At 37.6% G+C, this 21,061-nt stretch overlaps 1 protein-coding gene across 2 annotated transcripts in view; it reads right to left on the reverse strand.

Annotated features, from left to right (window-relative positions):
• The window catches only part of LOC150078644 (protein-L-histidine N-pros-methyltransferase), a 392,865-nt gene that overhangs the window by 147,498 nt on the left and 224,306 nt on the right, over positions 1–21,061 (reverse strand). For both annotated transcript variants that reach the window (XM_090382514.1, XM_090382515.1), the window contains exon 3: positions 10,900–11,090. In XM_090382514.1, coding sequence (XP_090238640.1) covers positions 10,900–11,090 — 191 coding nt within the window. The remainder of the gene's footprint in view (positions 1–10,899; positions 11,091–21,061) is intronic.

The raw sequence follows: 21,061 nt of genomic DNA on the forward strand, positions 1-21,061 counted from the left end.
AGGAAACCGAAGAAAGAATTAAATTGTCAGGGATGCAGAGTAAGTAAAAGCACTCCCACAAGGCGAAAGAAACATCCTGCAAAGAAGCCATCTTTGAATGATCCTAAGCATCACAACGACATACAAAGGCGCTATTTATCTTCCGAGTGCATCGCTGCCCAATAAACTACGGTTCTGCTTATTACGTCGGTAGAAAGAGAGATGTTTCAATACTGTGTGGAACGACTTCTGAGCATCCGTGTTATAAATCAGTACTCCTGTCATTACAAACCTAGGTAGTAGTAGTATTATAAATCAGCGAATTGGAAATTTATAATTCATACTGTGCCGATTCAATATATAGTACTTTTAGAAGATTACTGAAAACACAAAAATCAGTTCTATCTGAATAATTTCAAGAGAAAAAAAAAATGTAAATATGTAATCAATATTAATCTCGTTTATAGATAGTGATACCATACTTTTATAACTTATTCTTGCTTAAATTAAAACTACTAGATTTGTTTATTTAAAAGGGTTTAGCTAAAAACAACTGTGTTCAGCTAACATTTTTAAAGCGTTACCACAAAACTGTATGATAAACATAAGTTGACTTTACAAGGATCACTGCCGGGTAAGATCACATGCTCAAATATCATTCAAGAAAGTTAAATTTTCGACTTTTTCTTTATTGCCAAATTAAAGATATGAATAATATAAAAGTACAAAATAAGGTTCCATTTAATTCCCTTCTCAGTAAACATATCAGTAAATTTCCATCCAACTGACATGTTTTTTTTAAATTTATATCCCTTATTGATATCGTTTAGGAGCAGTTAGGGGAGGAAGAACTTTACATCTGAATTTGATCACAATATACATGGAGAAATAAAAAAACGTATAAAACTGTGTTATCCGTTAATACTTTTATGGTGATGATACTTATAATGAACCCTTCAATTATTTAATTTCGTATTTAAAAATGAATTCATTAAATTCTGGTTAATATCATAAATTCGATTCCTGGTTGAGCTTTTTCGAATAACATGATTTATCTTTGCAGATGGAAAACTAGAAGCCAATATTAAAAACATATATTCATGAACGGTTTTGATAATGCATAATAGATGAAAATCAGAGCTCAATACCTATCATACAGAATAACACACTGTTTTAATATTAGAAGGGACTCAGTCTACACTAAGAAGTTTAATACAGATAAAACAAATATAATATCATTTCATTAAGTTAAAAAAAAATCAGACTGACCTGTGGCTCTAAGTGCACTAGTCCACTCTGTCGGGTGAGGCCGACTACTCTTCTACTAAAACCTAAGTCCCCACACAGCTCCTCCGTCATAAGGGACCTCCTAACATTCCCTCTCCCAATGTGGGTCATTGCCCTTAAAAAAGAGTAGGAGACCCCCTAACATCTGCGACGAGAGGCCTCCCAATATATTTTTGATACAAAAGTGACCTAAAAACGGAATTTAAACTTTACGCTGTGATCAGAGGGGTGCAGTGAGTGGGCCATATGTCCCTGGCGTGTGGCACCCCAAATAAAAGTAATCAGTAGGTCACAGAAGAAACTGAACTATCTGAACTATTTTGTTAAAATAACTGACGCTTTAGTTAGCAGCCTTTGAAGAAGGACTTTAACCGATCGGTAGAAGTTAACGGTTAGAAGGGGGGGGGGGGGGTAAAAGACGAATAACCTCTTTCTTATCCCTTTAGAGGAATAAGCCCTTCCAGAAGAACTAGCTGTTGAAACGCATAACAATGTCCATGTCCACAGGAAGCCAAACTTCAAATATTAGGAAACAAAATTTCCTACAGACATTTAACATCAGAGGTTTTTGATGTTACTAAAGAATCAGGAATTTACTAGCAACACCAATCAGTTCAATTTAACATTACGAAATAATTGCGCTATAGAAATAAGGCCATTTTATTGGGCTGTCTACATGGACTTATATAAAAAGTTCGCTCCTTTTAACTAATCCTATAACAGGAAATCTTTTATAATTCATCGGACACTGTTGACAGATAGTCAATCACGCCTAGGATCAGCTTTATGAACTTCAAAACGTGATCAGGCGTTAAGTGTTGTCCCTGATATTGTATATGGTGCTTCTGGCTTTGTCACAACGAATTCCTAACATGAGGAATTCCTATCAGATCAACACCACCACCAGTTGAAATTAATCTAATTTCTTGGACGTTTATCTTTCTTGTTTTATTTTCCAATTTCAGCCGGCGTCTAGCAATATATACAAGAATACCTCGCTTAACGACATTTCATTATAATGACACTTCAAAATTATCACCAATATTCGGTTTGCGACACATCATGTCATAACAACCTTAAAAATAATTTCTAGAAATATTGAGAAATGCGCCCACCACCAAATAGCAGCTATCCAAATTGATTAAAATCTGCTTTTAATTTCTAAAAGAATTAAACCTTATTCTCAGACGTTTCGTGGTACTTACTATATCACTTCTTCAGTGACTGTAAGGACAGCACAACTGGTAAATTATGGTGACTTCATTTACATAGAGTTGTTAATTTGTTGTGCAAGAAACATCGCAAAGTTGTTACCTGTACTTTGCGAAGTTTCTTGCTAAACCTAAGTAGAATGTATTCTGTTGGATAAGACGAAACAGCGCGAAAATAAGTTAAGAAGTCTGGTTATATTCACAATTACCTTGGATTTAGAGTCAGCACGTGATATCCATAATTGATAAAGTCTAAAGTTTGGCTTGGATAACGTTAGGAGACTGATATGGTGGATTTACTCAATTACATGGTGAAGATTTGACTACTGCAGAAAAACTCCTTGAACTTGACCAAAAAACGCCAGGCAAGAGGCGAAGAAATGCTAACATTGCAATTCCACAATTGAAAAAAGGGGAAAGACCCCTTTTCAGCGGGGTCCCTGGTGCACTGCGCCTCATCCCAAGGACTAGCGCTAGACTGTGAAAATTGCAATGATCTTTCACAAAGAGAAAAAGTGAAGGATGTTCACAACCTATTAAGCATTAAAAATCATAATATAGTATGCTATTAATAACATATGAGAGACGACACATAAATAATAACATTGGAGAAAAAAAGAGGGAAAACATAAAAAAATAAAATTTATTGTTCAGGTTTCCAAATAAATAAATAAATAAATTTTCTGTTTATACTCCGGCACGACAACCAAGTCAGTAGAGTTTACAATAAATCGTCAATACAAATATTTATCAGTCACGGGCTTGAACCCCGGTCCACTCAAGGAACGCGTGCGATGCACTCTCGCTCCTTCACTTGTGTAACCTCCTTTGCGACTTGATTTCAGACTAGCTTATATCTATCATGTATTTGCAAGCTACGCAAATCCAAGTGGTTGGGAGTATGTCTGAAAGAAAGCCTAATAAATTTATTAAGTAAAATCTTCTTTCAGCAGAGATCTAAATAGTAACAGGTATTATGTTAATATCATTAAGGTTTTTTATTTTTTTATTTTTGAAGTTTCCAGTGGCATCCTGTTGATGGGCCATATGAAAGTTGGAAATTGTACCGAGTGACGAAGGTCAAACATATAACCTGTGTTGAATCATTCTTAATGAATCTTAGTAGATTGCACGTTTAAGAAGCATTTCTGACTTCAAGGTCGTTTATACTGAAATTCCGGAGTTCCCAAATTAATAGGGATGGATGCCATTTTGCCTAAACCAGTCATAATAAATGACTATATAACATTTGCAGAAGTTAGCAATAGTAGTGGTAAATGATGCTAGAAAGCAAGTGTAATCAGTATTAGCAAAAAAAAAAAAAAAAAAAAAAAAAAACACGACATATCCCATTTCACCTATTCATTCTCTAATAGTTTGCCTAGGTCTTTCTTGAAAATTTATTTAAGCTTTCAACTTCTACAACACAACAACAAATGGAAGTTTGTTCCAGCAATCGACCATCTGCTGGCTCGCCGGCTAAAGGCAAACTTCCGCACATGCATTCTGCAACGGTTCTTCCTCAACTTGAATTTACGACATCTCATTTTTTTGGAATCTGAGCAAGAGGAAGAAGGAAGAATCCCATCAGGATTGAGCTTGCTCAATCCATTCAAAGCCTTAAACACCTCAATCAGATCAACTCGCAGATGCCTGGTCTCCAGACACTGCAATTTGCAGAAGTGAAGCCTTTCTTGATAAGAGCACCCCATTTGTTCCCCTGACCATTCTCGTGGCCTTCTCTGTCCTCGTTCCAGAAGCTCCACATCTTTCCGAAAAATGAGGCCTCCAGACTTGTATGCAGTACTCAAGGTGAGGCCTGACCACCCTTGTACAAAGTGATAATCACCTCCTTATCCCAGCTAGCAAAATTCCTGAATATTGCTGAAAAAAAAAAAAAAAAAAAAAAAAAAACCCCATGAGCTGTCTTGGTAGCCTGTATGCATTCTCAGAGAATTTCATATCCGACTGCACAATCACCCTCAAGTATTTTTTCATTTTCTACTAACCTGAGTGTAGTACTGCAAGTTGTTATGTTACATAAAGACCATATAAAACAACGATGGGCGAAACAGCGAACCCTAGGACACTCCAGTAATAACATTAGTCCACGAAGAACAGTGTCCATTGATTACCATTCATTCTCTGTCTTCTCCCACTCAATCATTTCTTTTTATCCATTGCAGCAACTTGCCCTTAATGCTACACCGCTGCAATTTGCATGTTAGTCTTTTAAGTAAAATAGTATCAAAATCCAAGTATATGACATTAAAATTATTAATATTATTATTATTTTTGTATCCAGTGTCTTTGTGAACACATCACAGTACCCAATCAAATCGGTGTGTCTGAAGTATAACTGCGGACTTGTCTAGATGATTCTGCATTACTTCTTCAATCCGTGATTCCATTATTTTCCCTGAAACAGAAGTCAGACAAACAGGTGTGCTCGTGTCACCCTTTTATCCCCCTTCGTGAATTGACATACATTTGCACATCTCCAGTCAGCGGGGACATCCCCTGAATCCAAGGATGCTCTCATAATTATGGCTAAGGGTTTGCTTACATCCTTCCTTAATATAATTGGATAGATCCACCCCCAGGTGCCTTATTTAGTAGATTCACCCCCAGGTGTCGAACCCTTAGCATTTTTGTTGTTATGGGCATTGCATCAGGCATCCATGTAAAATTTACTTATTTTCGCAGATTGCAATAAAGATATGACTTATGTTTACTTTCAACAATTTCTCTTCCACTTTTCTCTCAGCTATTACAAAATCATTTAGCTCTCTGTTAGAGTTTGATAAACTTCTGGCATCTATTTCGCTAAAGAATTTTTCTCGTTTGCAAATACTCATTTAGTTTGTCAGCAACCTGAGCAGGATCATCAACAGGAAACCATCAATATCAAGTGGACCAATTTGATTCATACCCTTCCTTCTAGAGTTTACATAAGTGAAGAAGTCTTTGCTGTTTTTCTTTGCCAAACATTTCTCGTAATCTGCCTTCGCTTGCCTAACCTTCTTTGTGACTTGATTACAGGGTTTATATATCTACCACAGGCTTCTATGTTGCCTGATAATTTATATACATCCCATGCATTTTTCTTATTTGCCACGAGTCTCATGAGTTCATCCGACATCCATTTAGGCCTATACCGTGAAGACTATTTATTAATTGGTAGAAAAAGCCTAGAAGCTTCTATGATTAATTCATTGAACACTTCCCATTTAGAATTTGCTGATGGTAATACCATCAGTTGCAAATACTCACACTGTATATAATTTAAAAACTGTCTGAAACCACTGTAGTCACCTTTACGAAAGCAAAAACCCTTCCCTTAACCCCTGATGGTAGTTACATCTTTAAGTGGCGCCTCCGTAGCCAGGAACAGCAGTGCGTAGCACGCGCTTCTTGATTAGACCGGGGTTCGAGCCCTTGACCACCAAATACGGAGGATGTGGAAAGGTCAGGGAATGACCACCGCATATCCCCGGCGCAATATGGCCTTAGTTGCTAATACTCCTAAAAACCAAATAGCAAACAAACAACTTTAAGTAAATCCCAAATCAACGCACTGGATCACTGCAACCTAGTGGTTCTTTTATCTGTAGATTCTTAATGCACGAATAATCACTCTGGATAACCAGATCAAGAGTATTATCCCCTCTTGTTGCTTCTCAAACATGCAGCTGTAGAAAGCAGTCATATAAGATGTTGTTATTGTTATTTTGGTTTTTAGGAGCATTAGCAACTAAGGCCATATTGCTCCGGGAATATGCTATGGTCAATCCCTGACCTTTCCGCATCTTCCGTATTTGGTGGTCACGGGCTCGAACGCCGGTCTAATCAAGAAGCATGTGCTACGCACTGCAGCTCCTGCCCACCTGGCTACGGAGGCGCCGTCATATAAGAAGTCCACAAAAGTCTTGCAAGTGTGTGAGTGACTAACCCACAAGTTCCAGACAATATCCGGGAAGTTAAAATCAAACATTATAAGACATTCTGGTTTAGTGACCCACTCTATTTCTCTGTACAGCTGTTCGTTGTACTCATCAGATTCATTAGGCCTATAACACACACCTACTTTAATTTTTTTTTTCTTTCCCAGTGCTTATGTCACAGCAAACTGGCTCAACATTGCACTGGCTACCCATGTCAACTGGATGCATAGACAGATTTTAAAATTGACAGCGATATGCCTTACTCCTATTATCCCATTGGTACTGGGCCAATTGACTTATCTTGACTGTTAGTTGTTCTATCTTCTGCTGAAGCTTTCTTTCGCATGATGGTGGTTCCCTGTTTTTTCCTTTCTTCTGCTGCTGGTCTCTCATTTCTCTTCCACTGATCCTGGTGGGTGCTATGGCAGCACAGTTTACACGGCTGTGAGGATGGTCTCCAGCGTTGCTTCTTGAGTTACTTTGGTATGCGACTTGCCACAGGATTCTACTGGGTCTCTACTTCGCTATGGCGTGTCTTCGTGGGGGGAAGGAGATCCATATCTAATATATATATTATCATTATTTTTTTAATTTTTTTTTGGGGGAGGTTGCCAGGTTTTTTTTTTTTTTTTCATTTACGCATTATATAGGGTGTTTCAAAAGTGATGGTCAATAATTTAAAGGTGAATTATACAGACTACAATATGCAAAAAAAGCCTAGTAAACATGGATCCTTAAATGAATAGTTTTCGAGATATTGCCATTTCTAGTAGGGATCCACCACTGACAAGGTGAACTGTACAGAGTTGTGATCCACCACTGACTTGTTTGTTTAGGTTAGGTTAAGTTCATTCTCTCCCTTTCCCCTCTTTCAATGCTCTGATACGTAGCAGGCATACTAGTACTTGTCAACGGATAGTCAACATGGAAAGAGGTTACAGCAACGAAGAGTATGCGGACATGCACTTCTTGTATGGTAAAGCCAACGGCAGTGCACTCGAGGCAGCACGTTTGTACCAAGAAGCATTTCCCCGCCGAAGGCAGCCCAACAGGCACACATTCATCAGGGTACATCAACGCCTTAGAGAACATGGGCGATTCGCACATGGAGTACGAGCAAGTAGGCCCAGAAACATAACACCTGATGTTGAGGAAAGGGTGTTAGAACGAATTAAAAAAAAAATCCAGGAATTTCGACAAGGAGGGTTGCTCAGCAAGAGCGTGTACTGAGTCATAGCAGTGTGTGGCGAATTTCACAACGCCAATTACTGTACCCCTACCATATCCAGCGTGTACAAGGTCTCAGCAATACAGACTACCCTCCCAGAGTGCTCCCATAGTCAGTGGCGGATCTTAACAGAAAATGTGCATTATCTCGAAAACGTTTAAAGGTTGTGATCTAAGATGGTTTCAGACTTTTTGCTTATTTTAGTTTGTACTTTTCACCTTTAAATTATTGACCATTATTTTTGAAGCACCCTGTATATATATTTTTTTTCCTTTCGCCTCCTCCGGAGTGGAGCCCCCAGAGAAATCTGCCCCACCTTTTGACAACATCAAGTGAGAAAGAGTTGCGAATTGAGACAGTATGTACTCTAATGGCACTGGCTCACCTTACCGTGGTGTGGACGAGTACCAAGGATCATCTGTCCACGTGACTGATGCTTCGGGGTAGCCAAGTGGCTTGAACAACAGAACACATAATTCACAGAAAACTATACTAATCACATATCTGGCCCTTTTACAGTAGTACTGAGTGTGATTACATTATCTGAAAATTTGTAAAACTTATTTACAAAATTTGAAAAATAAAAACACAGAACATAAGATTACTATAAGATTATTAAATTATAATTTTTATTATAAGCCAATAATTTAAACATTGAGTAAAAAACTTATAATACCTTCTTCTCACCTGAAAGGAGGTCGACTGCCTGTTCTTTTCTTGCTTGACAGTTCATAATTGAAGCTCCAGTAGATATTCCCAAAGATTTATTAAAGTAGGAACCTACATTCTCCGCCAAAGATCGGCTAACTACCGATTGAAGAGGACTTCAGAAATCCTTACAATCTTCGACGGATATCGAACCTAAATATCTCCAAAGTGGCAGACAGCGACGCATTCTGCCGACCAGGAACACGTAGGATAGCATATAATGGTGAACTTCACTTGATAAGATCAAGGGAAATGTGGATTAACGGTTATTAAGAATAAAACTGTAGTCAATAGTAGGGTGAGTATGCAGAACATACTCACCCTAGTCATTCCAAATTTCTTGAAAGAAGGCAACTGTTCGTGTTTCATTAACTTTCATCTATTTGCACACTGATCCTTCGTTTAAAGGTTTGAGATGGCTTCTGGCTAAGACCTGCTAGGGAATTATAGGAACTCACTATTTAATTCAGCAACTGTCCCGTTCCGTTTTGCTGCCTCCGTTACTTGTGATCTAAGATGGTTTCAAACTAAAAAAAAAAAAAGCTAACTTTTTCAGAAGGCTACCTGAATGTTGAAATATCACTATATGCACCTCGTATACCTTCGTTGTTTTTTTGGACATTTGCCTAGAAAAAGAAGGCTTTATGGTTTGACCAACACAGTAAATTAAAAAAAAAAAATTAAGTGTTTTCTTTTTTCAAGGAAAAATATTAGTAATGGTGTTAGGAAATTTCTTACTGCTCCGCAACAACCTATTATGAAAACTATGAAGATCGTTGCTGTTGTTTAGGAGCATCAGCGACTAAGGCCATATTGCTCTGTGTATACTGTCTGTAAATTGCGTGTGTTCTGTGGTCGATTTTCTGTTTGATGGACTAAAAACCCAAGTTTCTGGGAGAAAAGACCAATAAAAATTCCTCAGGTCATCGACGAGACTCGAACTCAGGTCTTTTCCACCCAGTGTGAGGAGGACTGCGATTCTACCAAACTGTGCTATCCACGAGGGCTCCCATGAAGGTCGATGTGTCTGTAAATTACATGCACTTTATGGCTGGTTTGTCTATTTTGCTCATGAGTAACTAACTTGGCCACAGTGTGGGGAAAAATCATAAAATTCCTTTTACCATGATCGGATTAGAATCCACGCTTTCGAAATACGGCGTTGAAGAACAGAAATTGCTTTTATCCGCGAGGGTAGACTTTTTGGGGAGGGAAGTGAATCAGCTTGCCCGATCAAAGTTGGCCATTTCCAAGCAACCAAAGAAAATATAATTTCTTTATAATTGTTAGAGCTATCAGCTTTACTGAACAAAGCTCTTTTATTTTCCTTAGTCAACAGAAGTGTCTCTCAGTCTAAAATTCCAACCATTGATTCAAAATTCAAATATAACATTTTACAAAATACGACTAAAATAAAATTTTGCTTGCCCCATTTTTCGAATTTCATGTAGAGTCTGAAAGTTTCGTTTTAAACAATAGTACATATCTTTTTTTTTAAATCGATGGATTAATTATAAGCACCCAGATGCAAACTAGCTACCCTCTTTGCACCAGGAAAAGGTCCGTACTGATTTGCCGAACATGAGAGCTTGCACCTGGATGCGTATCCTTCAATCTTAACACGGTCCTGGTTAGTTAGTTAAGGTTCCATAAAATGAAATAAAACTGATCAACTTTACTTTCTATCTCCCTTTATTCAGTTTTCGCATTAAAAATCCAACAAGACATAACAGATAATGAAAACAGTGAGAAAAGTTGTATTACATCACATCATGAAATGAGGATGTACAAAATATTTATGATTTAGTAAAAATAGCCACATTCATATTAGGCCTATATAACTGAATCTACCCCGAAGTCTTTTTTCCTAGAGTTTTAGGAGCATCAGCGACTACGGCCATATTGCACTGTGTATGCTATCTGTAAATTGCGTCTGTTCTGTGGTCGATTTTCTGTTTGCTGGATGAAAAAACCTGAGTTTCCGGGAGAAAAAACCATGCTACCCTCGCCTGAGACCGACTAACTGATCCAAGTTGTGAAAAAGACCAATAAAAATTCCTCGCGGCATTGAGGGGATTCGAATTCAGTCTTTTTCACCCGGTGTGGGAATGATGGCGATTCTAACAACTGCACAAGAGGGAAAGTTACTCAGGTCCTTTAACTCTGCCATTTTCCATAATTGCTATAGTTCGTTCACTCAGATATTCATTCAAAGATTCTACAAAGTAATTATTACTTTCGAAATGCTTATTTAAAGAGTAACCAATTTCTTAAACAAAATACGATAAAAGAAATAGGTGATACATATTTCTATTGAATGGGTTACACAGGCAGTTATCAAAACAACGTAATTTTTAAATTCAGTGATTATTATCGCACAAAAAATACCTACTATTTGTACTGGTTTCCGTGTCCCAATTATATAAGAGGGCCAGCGCGACGTTTTCTTTTAAAAAACGGCCACTTTCTAAGAGTGCTAAAATGGTCACAACTGTCGCTTGCTTAGAAGGTATTTATCTTCTATCAGAGGACTCGTACTTACCCGTTGACAGACGTCCTTGTCATGAACCAGCACAGAAGGGATTTGGCAAGGAGGTGGAAAAGCTGGGTGAATATCCAGTCTGACTTCTCGTAGCATTTCTCCAGGAACGCTTCAGTGTCTTCATCAGGTCCGTTGGGTGTAAACAGCTCACGAAGCTCGGGATCTACTTGATTCAAGTCGCAATGGTACCACTGCAAAAACAAGAAAAACAAACGCAGAAATAAGGTTGGCAGTTCTAAATTTCCATACATTACAAGAAAACGAGTTCAAATTAATTGGATAACAGAAGAGTAAACTAGTTAAAAAAAAAATCAATCGTGTTACCTTAAATGGACATGAGGGAAACTGTTCAATTGTGTGTAGATTGTCAAGGTTTTCAACCAACCACTAAAACTATTTTAGAATATGCATCTTAGAACGTTATTTTTTTATTTCAAACGAAAAGTCAATGTACAAATTTTCGAAAGCAAAATGTGTAATCATTTAAATTATTTTATCGAACTGATTCAAGGCTTACATTGAGAACTATATATATAAAAGCAATAGTGGGCAGTGCGTCAAGTTAACTATTTTCTCGGTGACAGCAACACCAGATGGCAGTCAGAATGGCGAACTTTTAAATATCTTATGTATAAAATTAACATGGTATTTTAATTATATGGGCCTATACCTTAATTTTCGTCACACTGCTCTCTCTTTTCGAAATATTCTCATTCGAAGTGTATAAACTTACGCAATCGATTAAACTACTCACAAAAACATTCCCAGAAGGCATTTCCTTGTAAAGTCTTTGAGAATGGTCGTTGTTGGCAGCAGATGCTCGATTTTCTTTAATATGCTACTTAAAAAATTACAGTTTTCTTCACACTTATCTCCATAAACCTCCGGCATTTCTCCAGTCTGAGGCATTCATACCACATGACTCAGTCTTCAAATCTTCCATTACGCAGCTCACAAAACAGTTCAAGGTTATAGCAAATAACTTAAGGCCAAAAAAAAAAAAAAAAAAACCAAACCAAACTATTATATTTTGGCCACCCGAATAATTAAATTCATATGCCGTGCTGTGTCTTATGTATGTTAATTGCGTGTGTTCTATGGTCGACTTGTCTGTTTGCTAGACGAAAAACCCCAGTTTCTGAAGAAAAAACCTTGCTATCTCCGCCTGAGACCGACTAACTCAGCCACGGAGTGAAAAAGAGCACATTAAAGTTCCTCGCGTCATCGACGGGATTCGAACCCGGACGGTGACGATACCACTGTGCTACACGCGCAGACTAATAACTTAAGACCGCTTTGCAAAACCAGACATGACAAAACTTGCAATTGTGTCAGCGTATTATTCAGCATACACTCGCATGTGCGATCTACCGGTTCGCCGAAACTTGGTTGCATGGTAGCACTGCCATTCTGCGAATTGAATGACCATTAAATGTGAACTCTATTCACGGCCCAATCAAAAGTCTTCGTGGGTAGCACAGTATCGTCACCGTCCTCCCAACACCGGGTGGAAAAGGCCCGGGTTCGAATCCCGTCGATGACGCGAGGAACTGTAATGGGCTTTTTTCAATCAGTGGCTGAATTAGTCGGTCTCGGGCGTAGATAGCAAGGTTTTTCCCCTAGAATCTGGGGGATTTTCGTCCAGCAAAACAGACAAATCGACCATAGAACACACGCAATTAACAGACATATGACACAGCACCGCAGATGAATTTAATTATTCGGGTGGCTTAAAAATATAGTTTGGCCCACTCAAAAGCGTGGGCTGCTGCACTCTGATGCATGACCATTCGACTATTCCAGCGGCAGATTTAGCCACTAAGAAGTCTAAGACTTCTTAGGATCCCAAAATTTGTGAGTTTCACAAAATTCCTACATCTATGCGTGTTATGCTTATCCCTTTGTATAAGGCAATGGTCAGGCCAAGACTTTAGTACCGCGTAAAGGTCTGGAGGCATCATTTTAAGAAGGATGTAAAGTTGCTTGAGCGTGTACAGAGAAGGGCAACAAGATTGATGAGGAGAACGAAGGGATCCTCTTACAAAGAAAGGCCTCAGTTCTGCTAATTGCAGCGGCTGAAGACTAGGCACCTGCGAGGTGATCTGATTAAGGTCTTATACACCTTAATGGGTTGATCACGCTGAATTCTGATGAGATTCTTCCTCTTGCTCAGATTACGAACCTGAGGGGGCATAACTTCAAGTTGAGGAAAGACCGTTGTAGAATAGATGTGCGGAAATTTGCATTTAGCCAGCGGGTATTTATTGCTGAAACAAACTTTCATCTGTCGTTGTGGAAGCTGATAGCTTAAATAAATTTGAGGACCTGGACAAACTTTTATGGGAATGGATGTGTAAAATTGATGGTTGGCTGATTTGGCTGATGCTACATAAGCTCATACGCTTGCTTTCTTGCATCCCATTCCTCTACTACTACTATTGAGACAGTCCTTTAAAATGTATTTAAAAGTTGATTGATTCATTAAAAAAATCCCCTCTGGCTTGCATGCTGTACAAGGGGCGATTGTAACTAGCAACCAATTGAATAAATAAATAAATAAATAATAAAAAAACATTATATTATACATTGATTGCCCTTAAAATTATGTTGAACCGATAAAATTAACAATAGAAGCCTCAAAATCGAATCTTGTACTGGTGACCATAAGAATTTTGCTACTCCACGGAGCGAGTTTAATTTTTATTGGGGAGAGTGAATATAAATCAAATATTTTTACAATATATTTGTCCCCAAAAACACCACAAAAAACACTCGAATGAGCTAAATCCGCTGTTTTTAATACAGTTTGGAAACAAACTGTGCTAAAGAAGGGCCAATTAAACTTGAAATTCAACCATATCACCATTTCCACAAGCGATGATTAACGAGGAGTGGAAAGGGGGCGTAGAAAGTGAGCCTGCTCCTGGCTTTTCAAAGATTTTATTGTGCTCCTTTATCGTTTCTGCTGAACAAGGTGTAGTTTCCTGTTGCAGCCTTGTAGGTTTTCAGTGGAGTTATTTGCTCTAAACGAGAGTTTTCAGATCTACCAGTCCTACACAGCGCTAACGGAGGCGCCGAAAAAGGGCAGGAACTAACCGCCCCCAAAACATTAGAAGAAACAGTGCGCGTTCCCATCGGCCAACTTGGCAAAATGCTTTATTGTGCGGAAGTTGACCACCGAAATTCCATTTATCGCCGATACTGGGGAATGGCCGCTGGAGACCTCTGGCAGTGAGCCGTAGCGGCCAGTTGGGTGCTCGCTGTTTAATTGCGTGTTAGACCAGACCATTAAGAAGGCTGTAACGGTACTTATTTCTTAGCTACTGCAGCGTTAAGTCAACAACTAGGCGACCAGGCAGCTGAAAAGGCGGCTTTAAATCGCTCTCTTTTCTTGCCATTTTTATTATGATGCTGCTGGCCACTAAAGGGTTCCATGATAAGGTTCGCTTTGGCCCACTTAAACGACCAAGTCTGTGTGCCACTTCGGCGTTATTAGTCAATTAAATGTCTCATGAATTTGAGCACGGACCGTAGCCGGATAAGTCACTCATTCAGTCTATCGTGTACTCGCATGTCACTCTATCTGTATGCGTGTCCGCCCATATTTATTTGTGTGCCTGTCCTCCACACGTGGTTAATGTTCAACACAAGACTCTCACGCAGATATTCCTCTGGATGTCATTTAGATGGAAGCCACACACACGAACCAAAGTCTTCCGTAGCGTGAAATATAACTTGCGTGAACTTTACCTAACTTCTACGCATAAATTCAGCTCTGAGCGCTCTTTTCTTAATGTGTTGACATTTGGGGTGTGAATACGGAACATTTGTGCCGCGAATGACGACAGGTCGCTAAGCAAATGGTAACAGAAACTAAACTGGGGACCTAAAATAGCGGCAAAAACTTTCACGATACTTGAAGTAATTGCAGAGTGATTAAAAAAAAAAGCGCGTGAAGCCTTGAGATTGTGGTGGGATTATAATATACTGAATCTTTATTTCTGACATGTTCCTTAATCCTAGGTGTAGCGCTACAATCAACATAGGGTGCCCCCAAGTTACTCGACAATTTTAAAGCTCAAGTATAGTGTGGAACAAAAGTTTGGCTACACCACTTCAGGCCTGGATTTCCTATCTCCACGAATCTATTCGGGAGACGCAAAAATAAAATAATATAAGAGTCAGCCACAGCCATACGTTGAAAAGGTGTAACGTCCCTTACTACAAAATAACATATCAAACTATTTTGCTATGTTTTAGGAGAAAAAAAACATTTACAAAGTTTATTTTTAAATATGATGAATAATGCAGCAAGCTTAGTTATCTGACATTTATGGGGATTGGGGATAGCGGTTGCATGAATTTCTACGAACCAGTTCTTACTCCATGAAACGCAAAGTTTTCATTAAAATAAGACCAACTTGTTTACCAATTTTTATTAAAATATTTTCTGTTATATACAAAATCAAAAAACTTTAAATAATATTTAAGAAATTTCTAGAATATTCGAGAAATTTCCAGAAAAGTACAGAAGACTCTAGACTATAAATGATTCTAGAATATTCAAGGAAGTGGGAGTTGTAACTCATAAAATCGAACACCCATCATTCAAAAAGAGTGTTTGGTGTAAGTTTTTGTTTCGTGATAAAAATGGCAATAAATAAGGAACTGAGTGTTGAGAAAAGAAATGCTGTTATAACTTTGTATAAAGAAAGTTATTCTACGAGAAGTACTGGCAAAAAACTAGGTGTTTCATTTAAAGGAGTACAAAGTACCATTCGACGATTCAAGGAGACTGGCAGTTTAAAGGACAAACCAGATAGTACGACCGTGCGTAAGAACAGAAGCAGGATAAGACCATAACACTGATTTCTAATGCAATCGACGACTTACTGCAAATGAAATCCGAGCTGAGTTCAATTCGGAACAAAGAAACTCCGATGTCTACACCAACTATAAAACTTCGTCTTAAACAAACAGTACTTCAAGATCGTGCAGCCGTCCGAAACCCTTATTAAAACAGGAAAATCGAAAGAAACGGTTGGTTTGGGCTAAAAGTCATCAACATTGGACAACTGAAGGGTGGAAAAACAGTACTGTGGACAGATTAATCCAAATATGAATTTGAAATTTTTGGATCCAAGCGTAGTTTATGTGATACGATCAGCTGAAGGAATTTAAGAAAAAGAAGTCTGTAAAAACATTCTTGAACACAATGCAATATCCTGTGGAAAAAAAATTATATTATAACATGATAATGACCCAAGGCACATTCTAAACTGTGCAGGGAGTTTTTTGCAAGTAAACAACAGGAGGAGATAATGCAAATTATGGTGTGGCCACCACAATCGCCTGAATTAAATCCAGTAGAACTTTTATAGGATCATCTAAACTGTCAAGTCCGTGAAGTCTGTCTATCTTCTCAAAATTTATGGGAAATGCAGATCGCTTGGATGATTAATTAATATTAATCTTTTTTTTCCTTTTGCTGTAAACTTGTCAATGCTTAATAAAAAATCTTAAGTGTTTTTTTTTTTATATTAAACCTAACATTGTCATTGCTAATTTGTAATGGGCCATGCTGTATTTCTGAGGGGTCGCAGGTAAAAGTTGTAAAACTGTTAAGTGGGCCATGAAAATAAAACTCGTGGCCCACTTATATTGTGTCATTGCTATTATATTGTGTCAGTTATAAATGGTACTTTAAGAGATCTACAATTTTCGAATTGTATATTGTGAATAAACAAAATATTATATGAGTAAAAATTCTATTATAAATAAAGATTGTAGTTAATAAATCCTTTTTTTTATTATTAATATTCCTTATATTATAAACAAATATTATATGTTATAAATAAAAAGCGCAGTTGATAAAGTACATATTTATTATAAATATTGAATTTATTATAATTAAATAATATGAGGGGTGGCCACAGAGGTGAATGAAACTCAGAAGTGGGCCACGAACAAAAAAAGGTTGAGAACCATTGGGTTAGGATACAGTTATATAAATACAATTACCCAATACTTTACTCTAGTGGTTACTTTTGATGTTATGTGAAAAGTTAATAAATAGCAGTTTTTAACTTTTTAAAAATTTATTTCAAGTTAATTTTTAATATAAATTATCTTCTTGTTATACATTATAATTACTTAATGCGTTTTAATCAATTCAATTAATCCACAGTCACTTTTTTGCGATTGGTTAGGATGTTGGTGAAACTATCCCCTACTAAAATATATTATTTTTCAAATGGGATGGACGGATAACTGTATAGCTTTATCTTCAGATGGGAGGGGGCTTTCTTATACAGGGGGCGAAAGATTCCTGGGTTCTAAATTCATTCCTTCTTAGTTGAACGGCATCGTACTGCAAAGAGAATCCAATGGTCAGCTTAGCATCATGACATATGCAATGGAAATGATAAAAACACGTTTCTGTGTCGTTAATGGTTTGAAAACGAAGTAGAAAATGAATTGCTTCGCTGTTATTGTGGGTTTCGGAAGTTAACAATTTTATTTATTAAGTTTCTCTTAAAAATGAATATTAAAATTAGCTTCACATGGCATGATTTTGTCTTCCCTGCAGATGCTGCTTGAAGTTTTCAAAGCACGGATAATTATTTAGCTTTCTCCATTTAAGTGTTTCATGCAGAATTTTAAAATGCGATTTTTGCGAAAGATGAAAAGTTGAATGAAGTTCACACAAGAAGTGAAGTAAAATGCAGGAAAACTGTGCCCTCGAAACGAAGCCACATAAAAGCGCTTCCCCTAATCGCTATGAGGTTTATTCAAAAGAGAACCACGTTTACTGGTCCATCTCTGGGAAACATACACTGATCAAATTCTTACCGCAAGTGCAGAGTTTTATGTTTCTGTGCGAACATAAAAGTACGTACTCTTTGGAACACTACGTGAAGCATGGCGAACAGCAGGATGGTGGCAGAGAGAATAATCCAAATGCAAAGAGAGAATAATCTGGATTTTATGGTGATGAGGTCAGGACATTAAATTCAGAAGGTGGCTTCTTTCTTTTTCGTGAGTGTAAATATTTCATCATCTGTTTGAAGAATCGAGAAAGAAAAGTTTGGCCTATTTATAATATGCGCAAAGGCAACTATGGATACAAGGTATCAATATATTTTGTCTGTGAATTCCATGTGTAAATGGTCAGTTTGCTGGATAAAAACATCGATCCCATGGAAGGGGGAACTAGTCAACCCTCATTCGAAACTGACTAAATCGGTCACGAGGTGAAAAGATGCAATAAAGTTCCTACTATCTCGGTGGGAAGTATTTATCAACGCGACGGAAGTCGAACCCAGACTGTTCCACGCTGTGGAAGAAGGTCCTAACTGAATTAGAACTTTATATGCAAGTTGTCATTAGCAGTGTACTACTTAATAAGTGGAGCACCAACTATATTTAAATGTATTAAAATCTATGATACTTAGTACCCTACATGAGTTGATAAGACAGAAGATAAAATATAGTTTTTTAGATCAGACTTCAATTTCGGTAGACTAATTTTTGAAAACACATGTAAAGGAATGTTTTTCCAGAGAGCAGAAGCAGAAGGGATAAATGAGGAAAAGTTTGTTCTGTCAGTTTTGAGCTGGACGTGAATTTGAGCCTCACTGATTGAGGCTCGTGTTCGGATTGGTTTCAAAGACAGCAATCGAATTACTGATACAATTCAGAAGAACAGTGCCCATAGAAGTATCTACAGAAATGCATGCAGCGAAAACAGAACATCTAAGTTATAGTGTAAAAACTTCGTAAAGAGATGGATCATTAATTAACTTTATTTTCCTCTTTTTAATAAGTCTAAAAGCTTGATAGAGAGATTCTGGGGCACCACAGTAGGTGTAGGAACAATATTCCATGGTATGGCGGATTTAAGATTTGTATATAGCGAGTAGTTGTTTAGAAGAAAAGTAACGCTGAGGGCGAAAGAGAAAGCCCAGTTTTTTCGATGCACAGGAAGTAACATTTGTTTGTGCTTATGATAAGAGAGATTAGAAGTCAAGGTTAATCCAAAACTGAGATAAGTGATCTTGTGTAGAAATCTGAGTGTCTTCGAAGATAAGAAGAGGAGCAGCAGACTATTTTTTTTTTTTTTTTTTTTTTTTTTTGCGAGATATGGGACAGAACAGAGTTTCAGAAGGATTGAAACCAACTAAGTTATCTTTGCTCCATTGGAGAATTACTTAGAGATCGGCATTTATGGAATAGATGGTAATATTACAGAAGTTGAAGCTGTTTGTGGAGGCACGGTTTCTCAAACTGAAGATCGAGAGTGTGTTATCATAACAGCAAAACTATATACAGAATTCATAGTCAACGTAGAAGGCTGTTAATATTGGGAGAAAGAATAAAACTTCGGGAACATCAGCGCTAATTAATAATTAGGAAGACAGAGCGGTCAGTAAGAAAACGGAACTCTCAACTGCAATTAACAAACAAAACAATAAGATGGAGGCGTAATATGGCCAGAGTAGCTGTTATTCCTATAAACTCTCGAACAAACAAACATATAGGTTAGTGCAAAAGCATCATTTTAACGTAGCCATCTACCAAAGTAGTTAAACTGCCATCGTTTTGGTTAGCGCTTTTGCACTAACCTATATGTTAGTCATTCTACCTCGTAGCATGAGGCCTTTGCCCTTAAATATTTCATAGTCTATATCACTGCACACCATCAGGCATCTCTCATATTGTGAAGTTATACTTCATAACTGGGTTGTCACTATTGCAAAACCGGGGAACCTGCCCACCCACCGAGTAGAAGCCAACAAGGTTTGAAACGGTGCCGTCTGGGTGGTGGTATCCGCTGAGAATAAGTAACAGTAGTCCTCCATTGGTGAAGTGTTACTCATTCGAGGTAGTACAATACCATGGCAACTCGTTGTGAAGGCATTCACAATATGAGATATAACCAAAACGATGCCAATTTAACTACTTTGGTAGATGGCTACGTTAAAATGATGTTTTTGCACTAACCTATATGTTAATCATTCTACCTCGTAGCATGAGGCCTTTGCCCTTAAATATTTTACAGTCTATATCACAAACAAACAAACAAGATGAGAGTTTGTTTATATGACTGTGCTAAACATGATCAAAAATCTTGAAAATGTCAAGAGACTTGCTTAAGTTTCACCGAACTTTTCCATAGAAATTTTCCAAAGATCAGCAACTTAAGCCAATATATTACCAGTAGATCGAAATTAACGGAATCCATATTACTGATTATTGATCAGAAGGTTTCGAGATAAAGAGATGGAGGTGGACGGATTTCTCCATTACTTTGGAAAGAGTAGAGGTAAGTTCAATGAAACAACCGTAAGGGGGGGGGGTATTTGTCACCGTTTTTAGCAACTGGATATGAGAAAATTTCCATGAAGAAGGAAAAACGCCAGTAGAATAAGAACTGTAAAGAGGAGACACAAAATAGGAGCACAGATTTTTAGAACAAGTGGAGAAATGTCATCGTGATTATTCAGAATTCTTCTGCCATTATTCTGACGCAAGACCACGGGAAGCACTCAGTGCAATTCATTTCGTATGATAGGAGTTACTGTACCAAGATCGTTGATGCTAGAGTTATGAGAAAGTAGGATGACGGCTTTATCTTTGGTTGTGGATGCAATAGAATCATCAAGTTGTAACAGAGGTGGGAGTATCGATGAACAGATGTTTTACAGCCAATGGCTTTAGCAAGAAACAAGAATGCACTGAATTCAAAGAAATCAGAAACCCCTTCGACAAGAAGAAAGTTTTATACATTAGTCTCTTAATAATTTTAATAATTCATAGTTTTATACTCTTAATAACGGAAACACCTGATATGAAAGTAGTAGTTTTTGTAATTGCTGTATTATATATTTATGAATGTGCAGTGACGATAATTTTGTTTCTTGCAGGTAGTACTGTGAAGCAGAGTTAATAAAAGCTAATGTTCATTTAGAGGTGATATAGAAAGGTAGAAGTAGAAAATGATCCTGATTGCCCTGTGCGAACCGTCAAACATGGAAGAGAATCAAAAATGACTTGGGCAGCAATATCTTGATATTCTTTAGGTAGTATCATCACCTTGAACGGCCGAATTATTGGCACTGATTACCTTGATATTCTGAGTGACCAGATTATTCCCATAGTG

The sequence above is a fragment of the Mastigoproctus giganteus genome, chromosome 10 (genome assembly GCF_048544385.1).
Source record: "Mastigoproctus giganteus isolate SK-2022 chromosome 10, ASM4854438v1, whole genome shotgun sequence".
Classification (NCBI taxonomy): Eukaryota; Metazoa; Arthropoda; class Arachnida; order Uropygi; family Thelyphonidae; genus Mastigoproctus; species Mastigoproctus giganteus.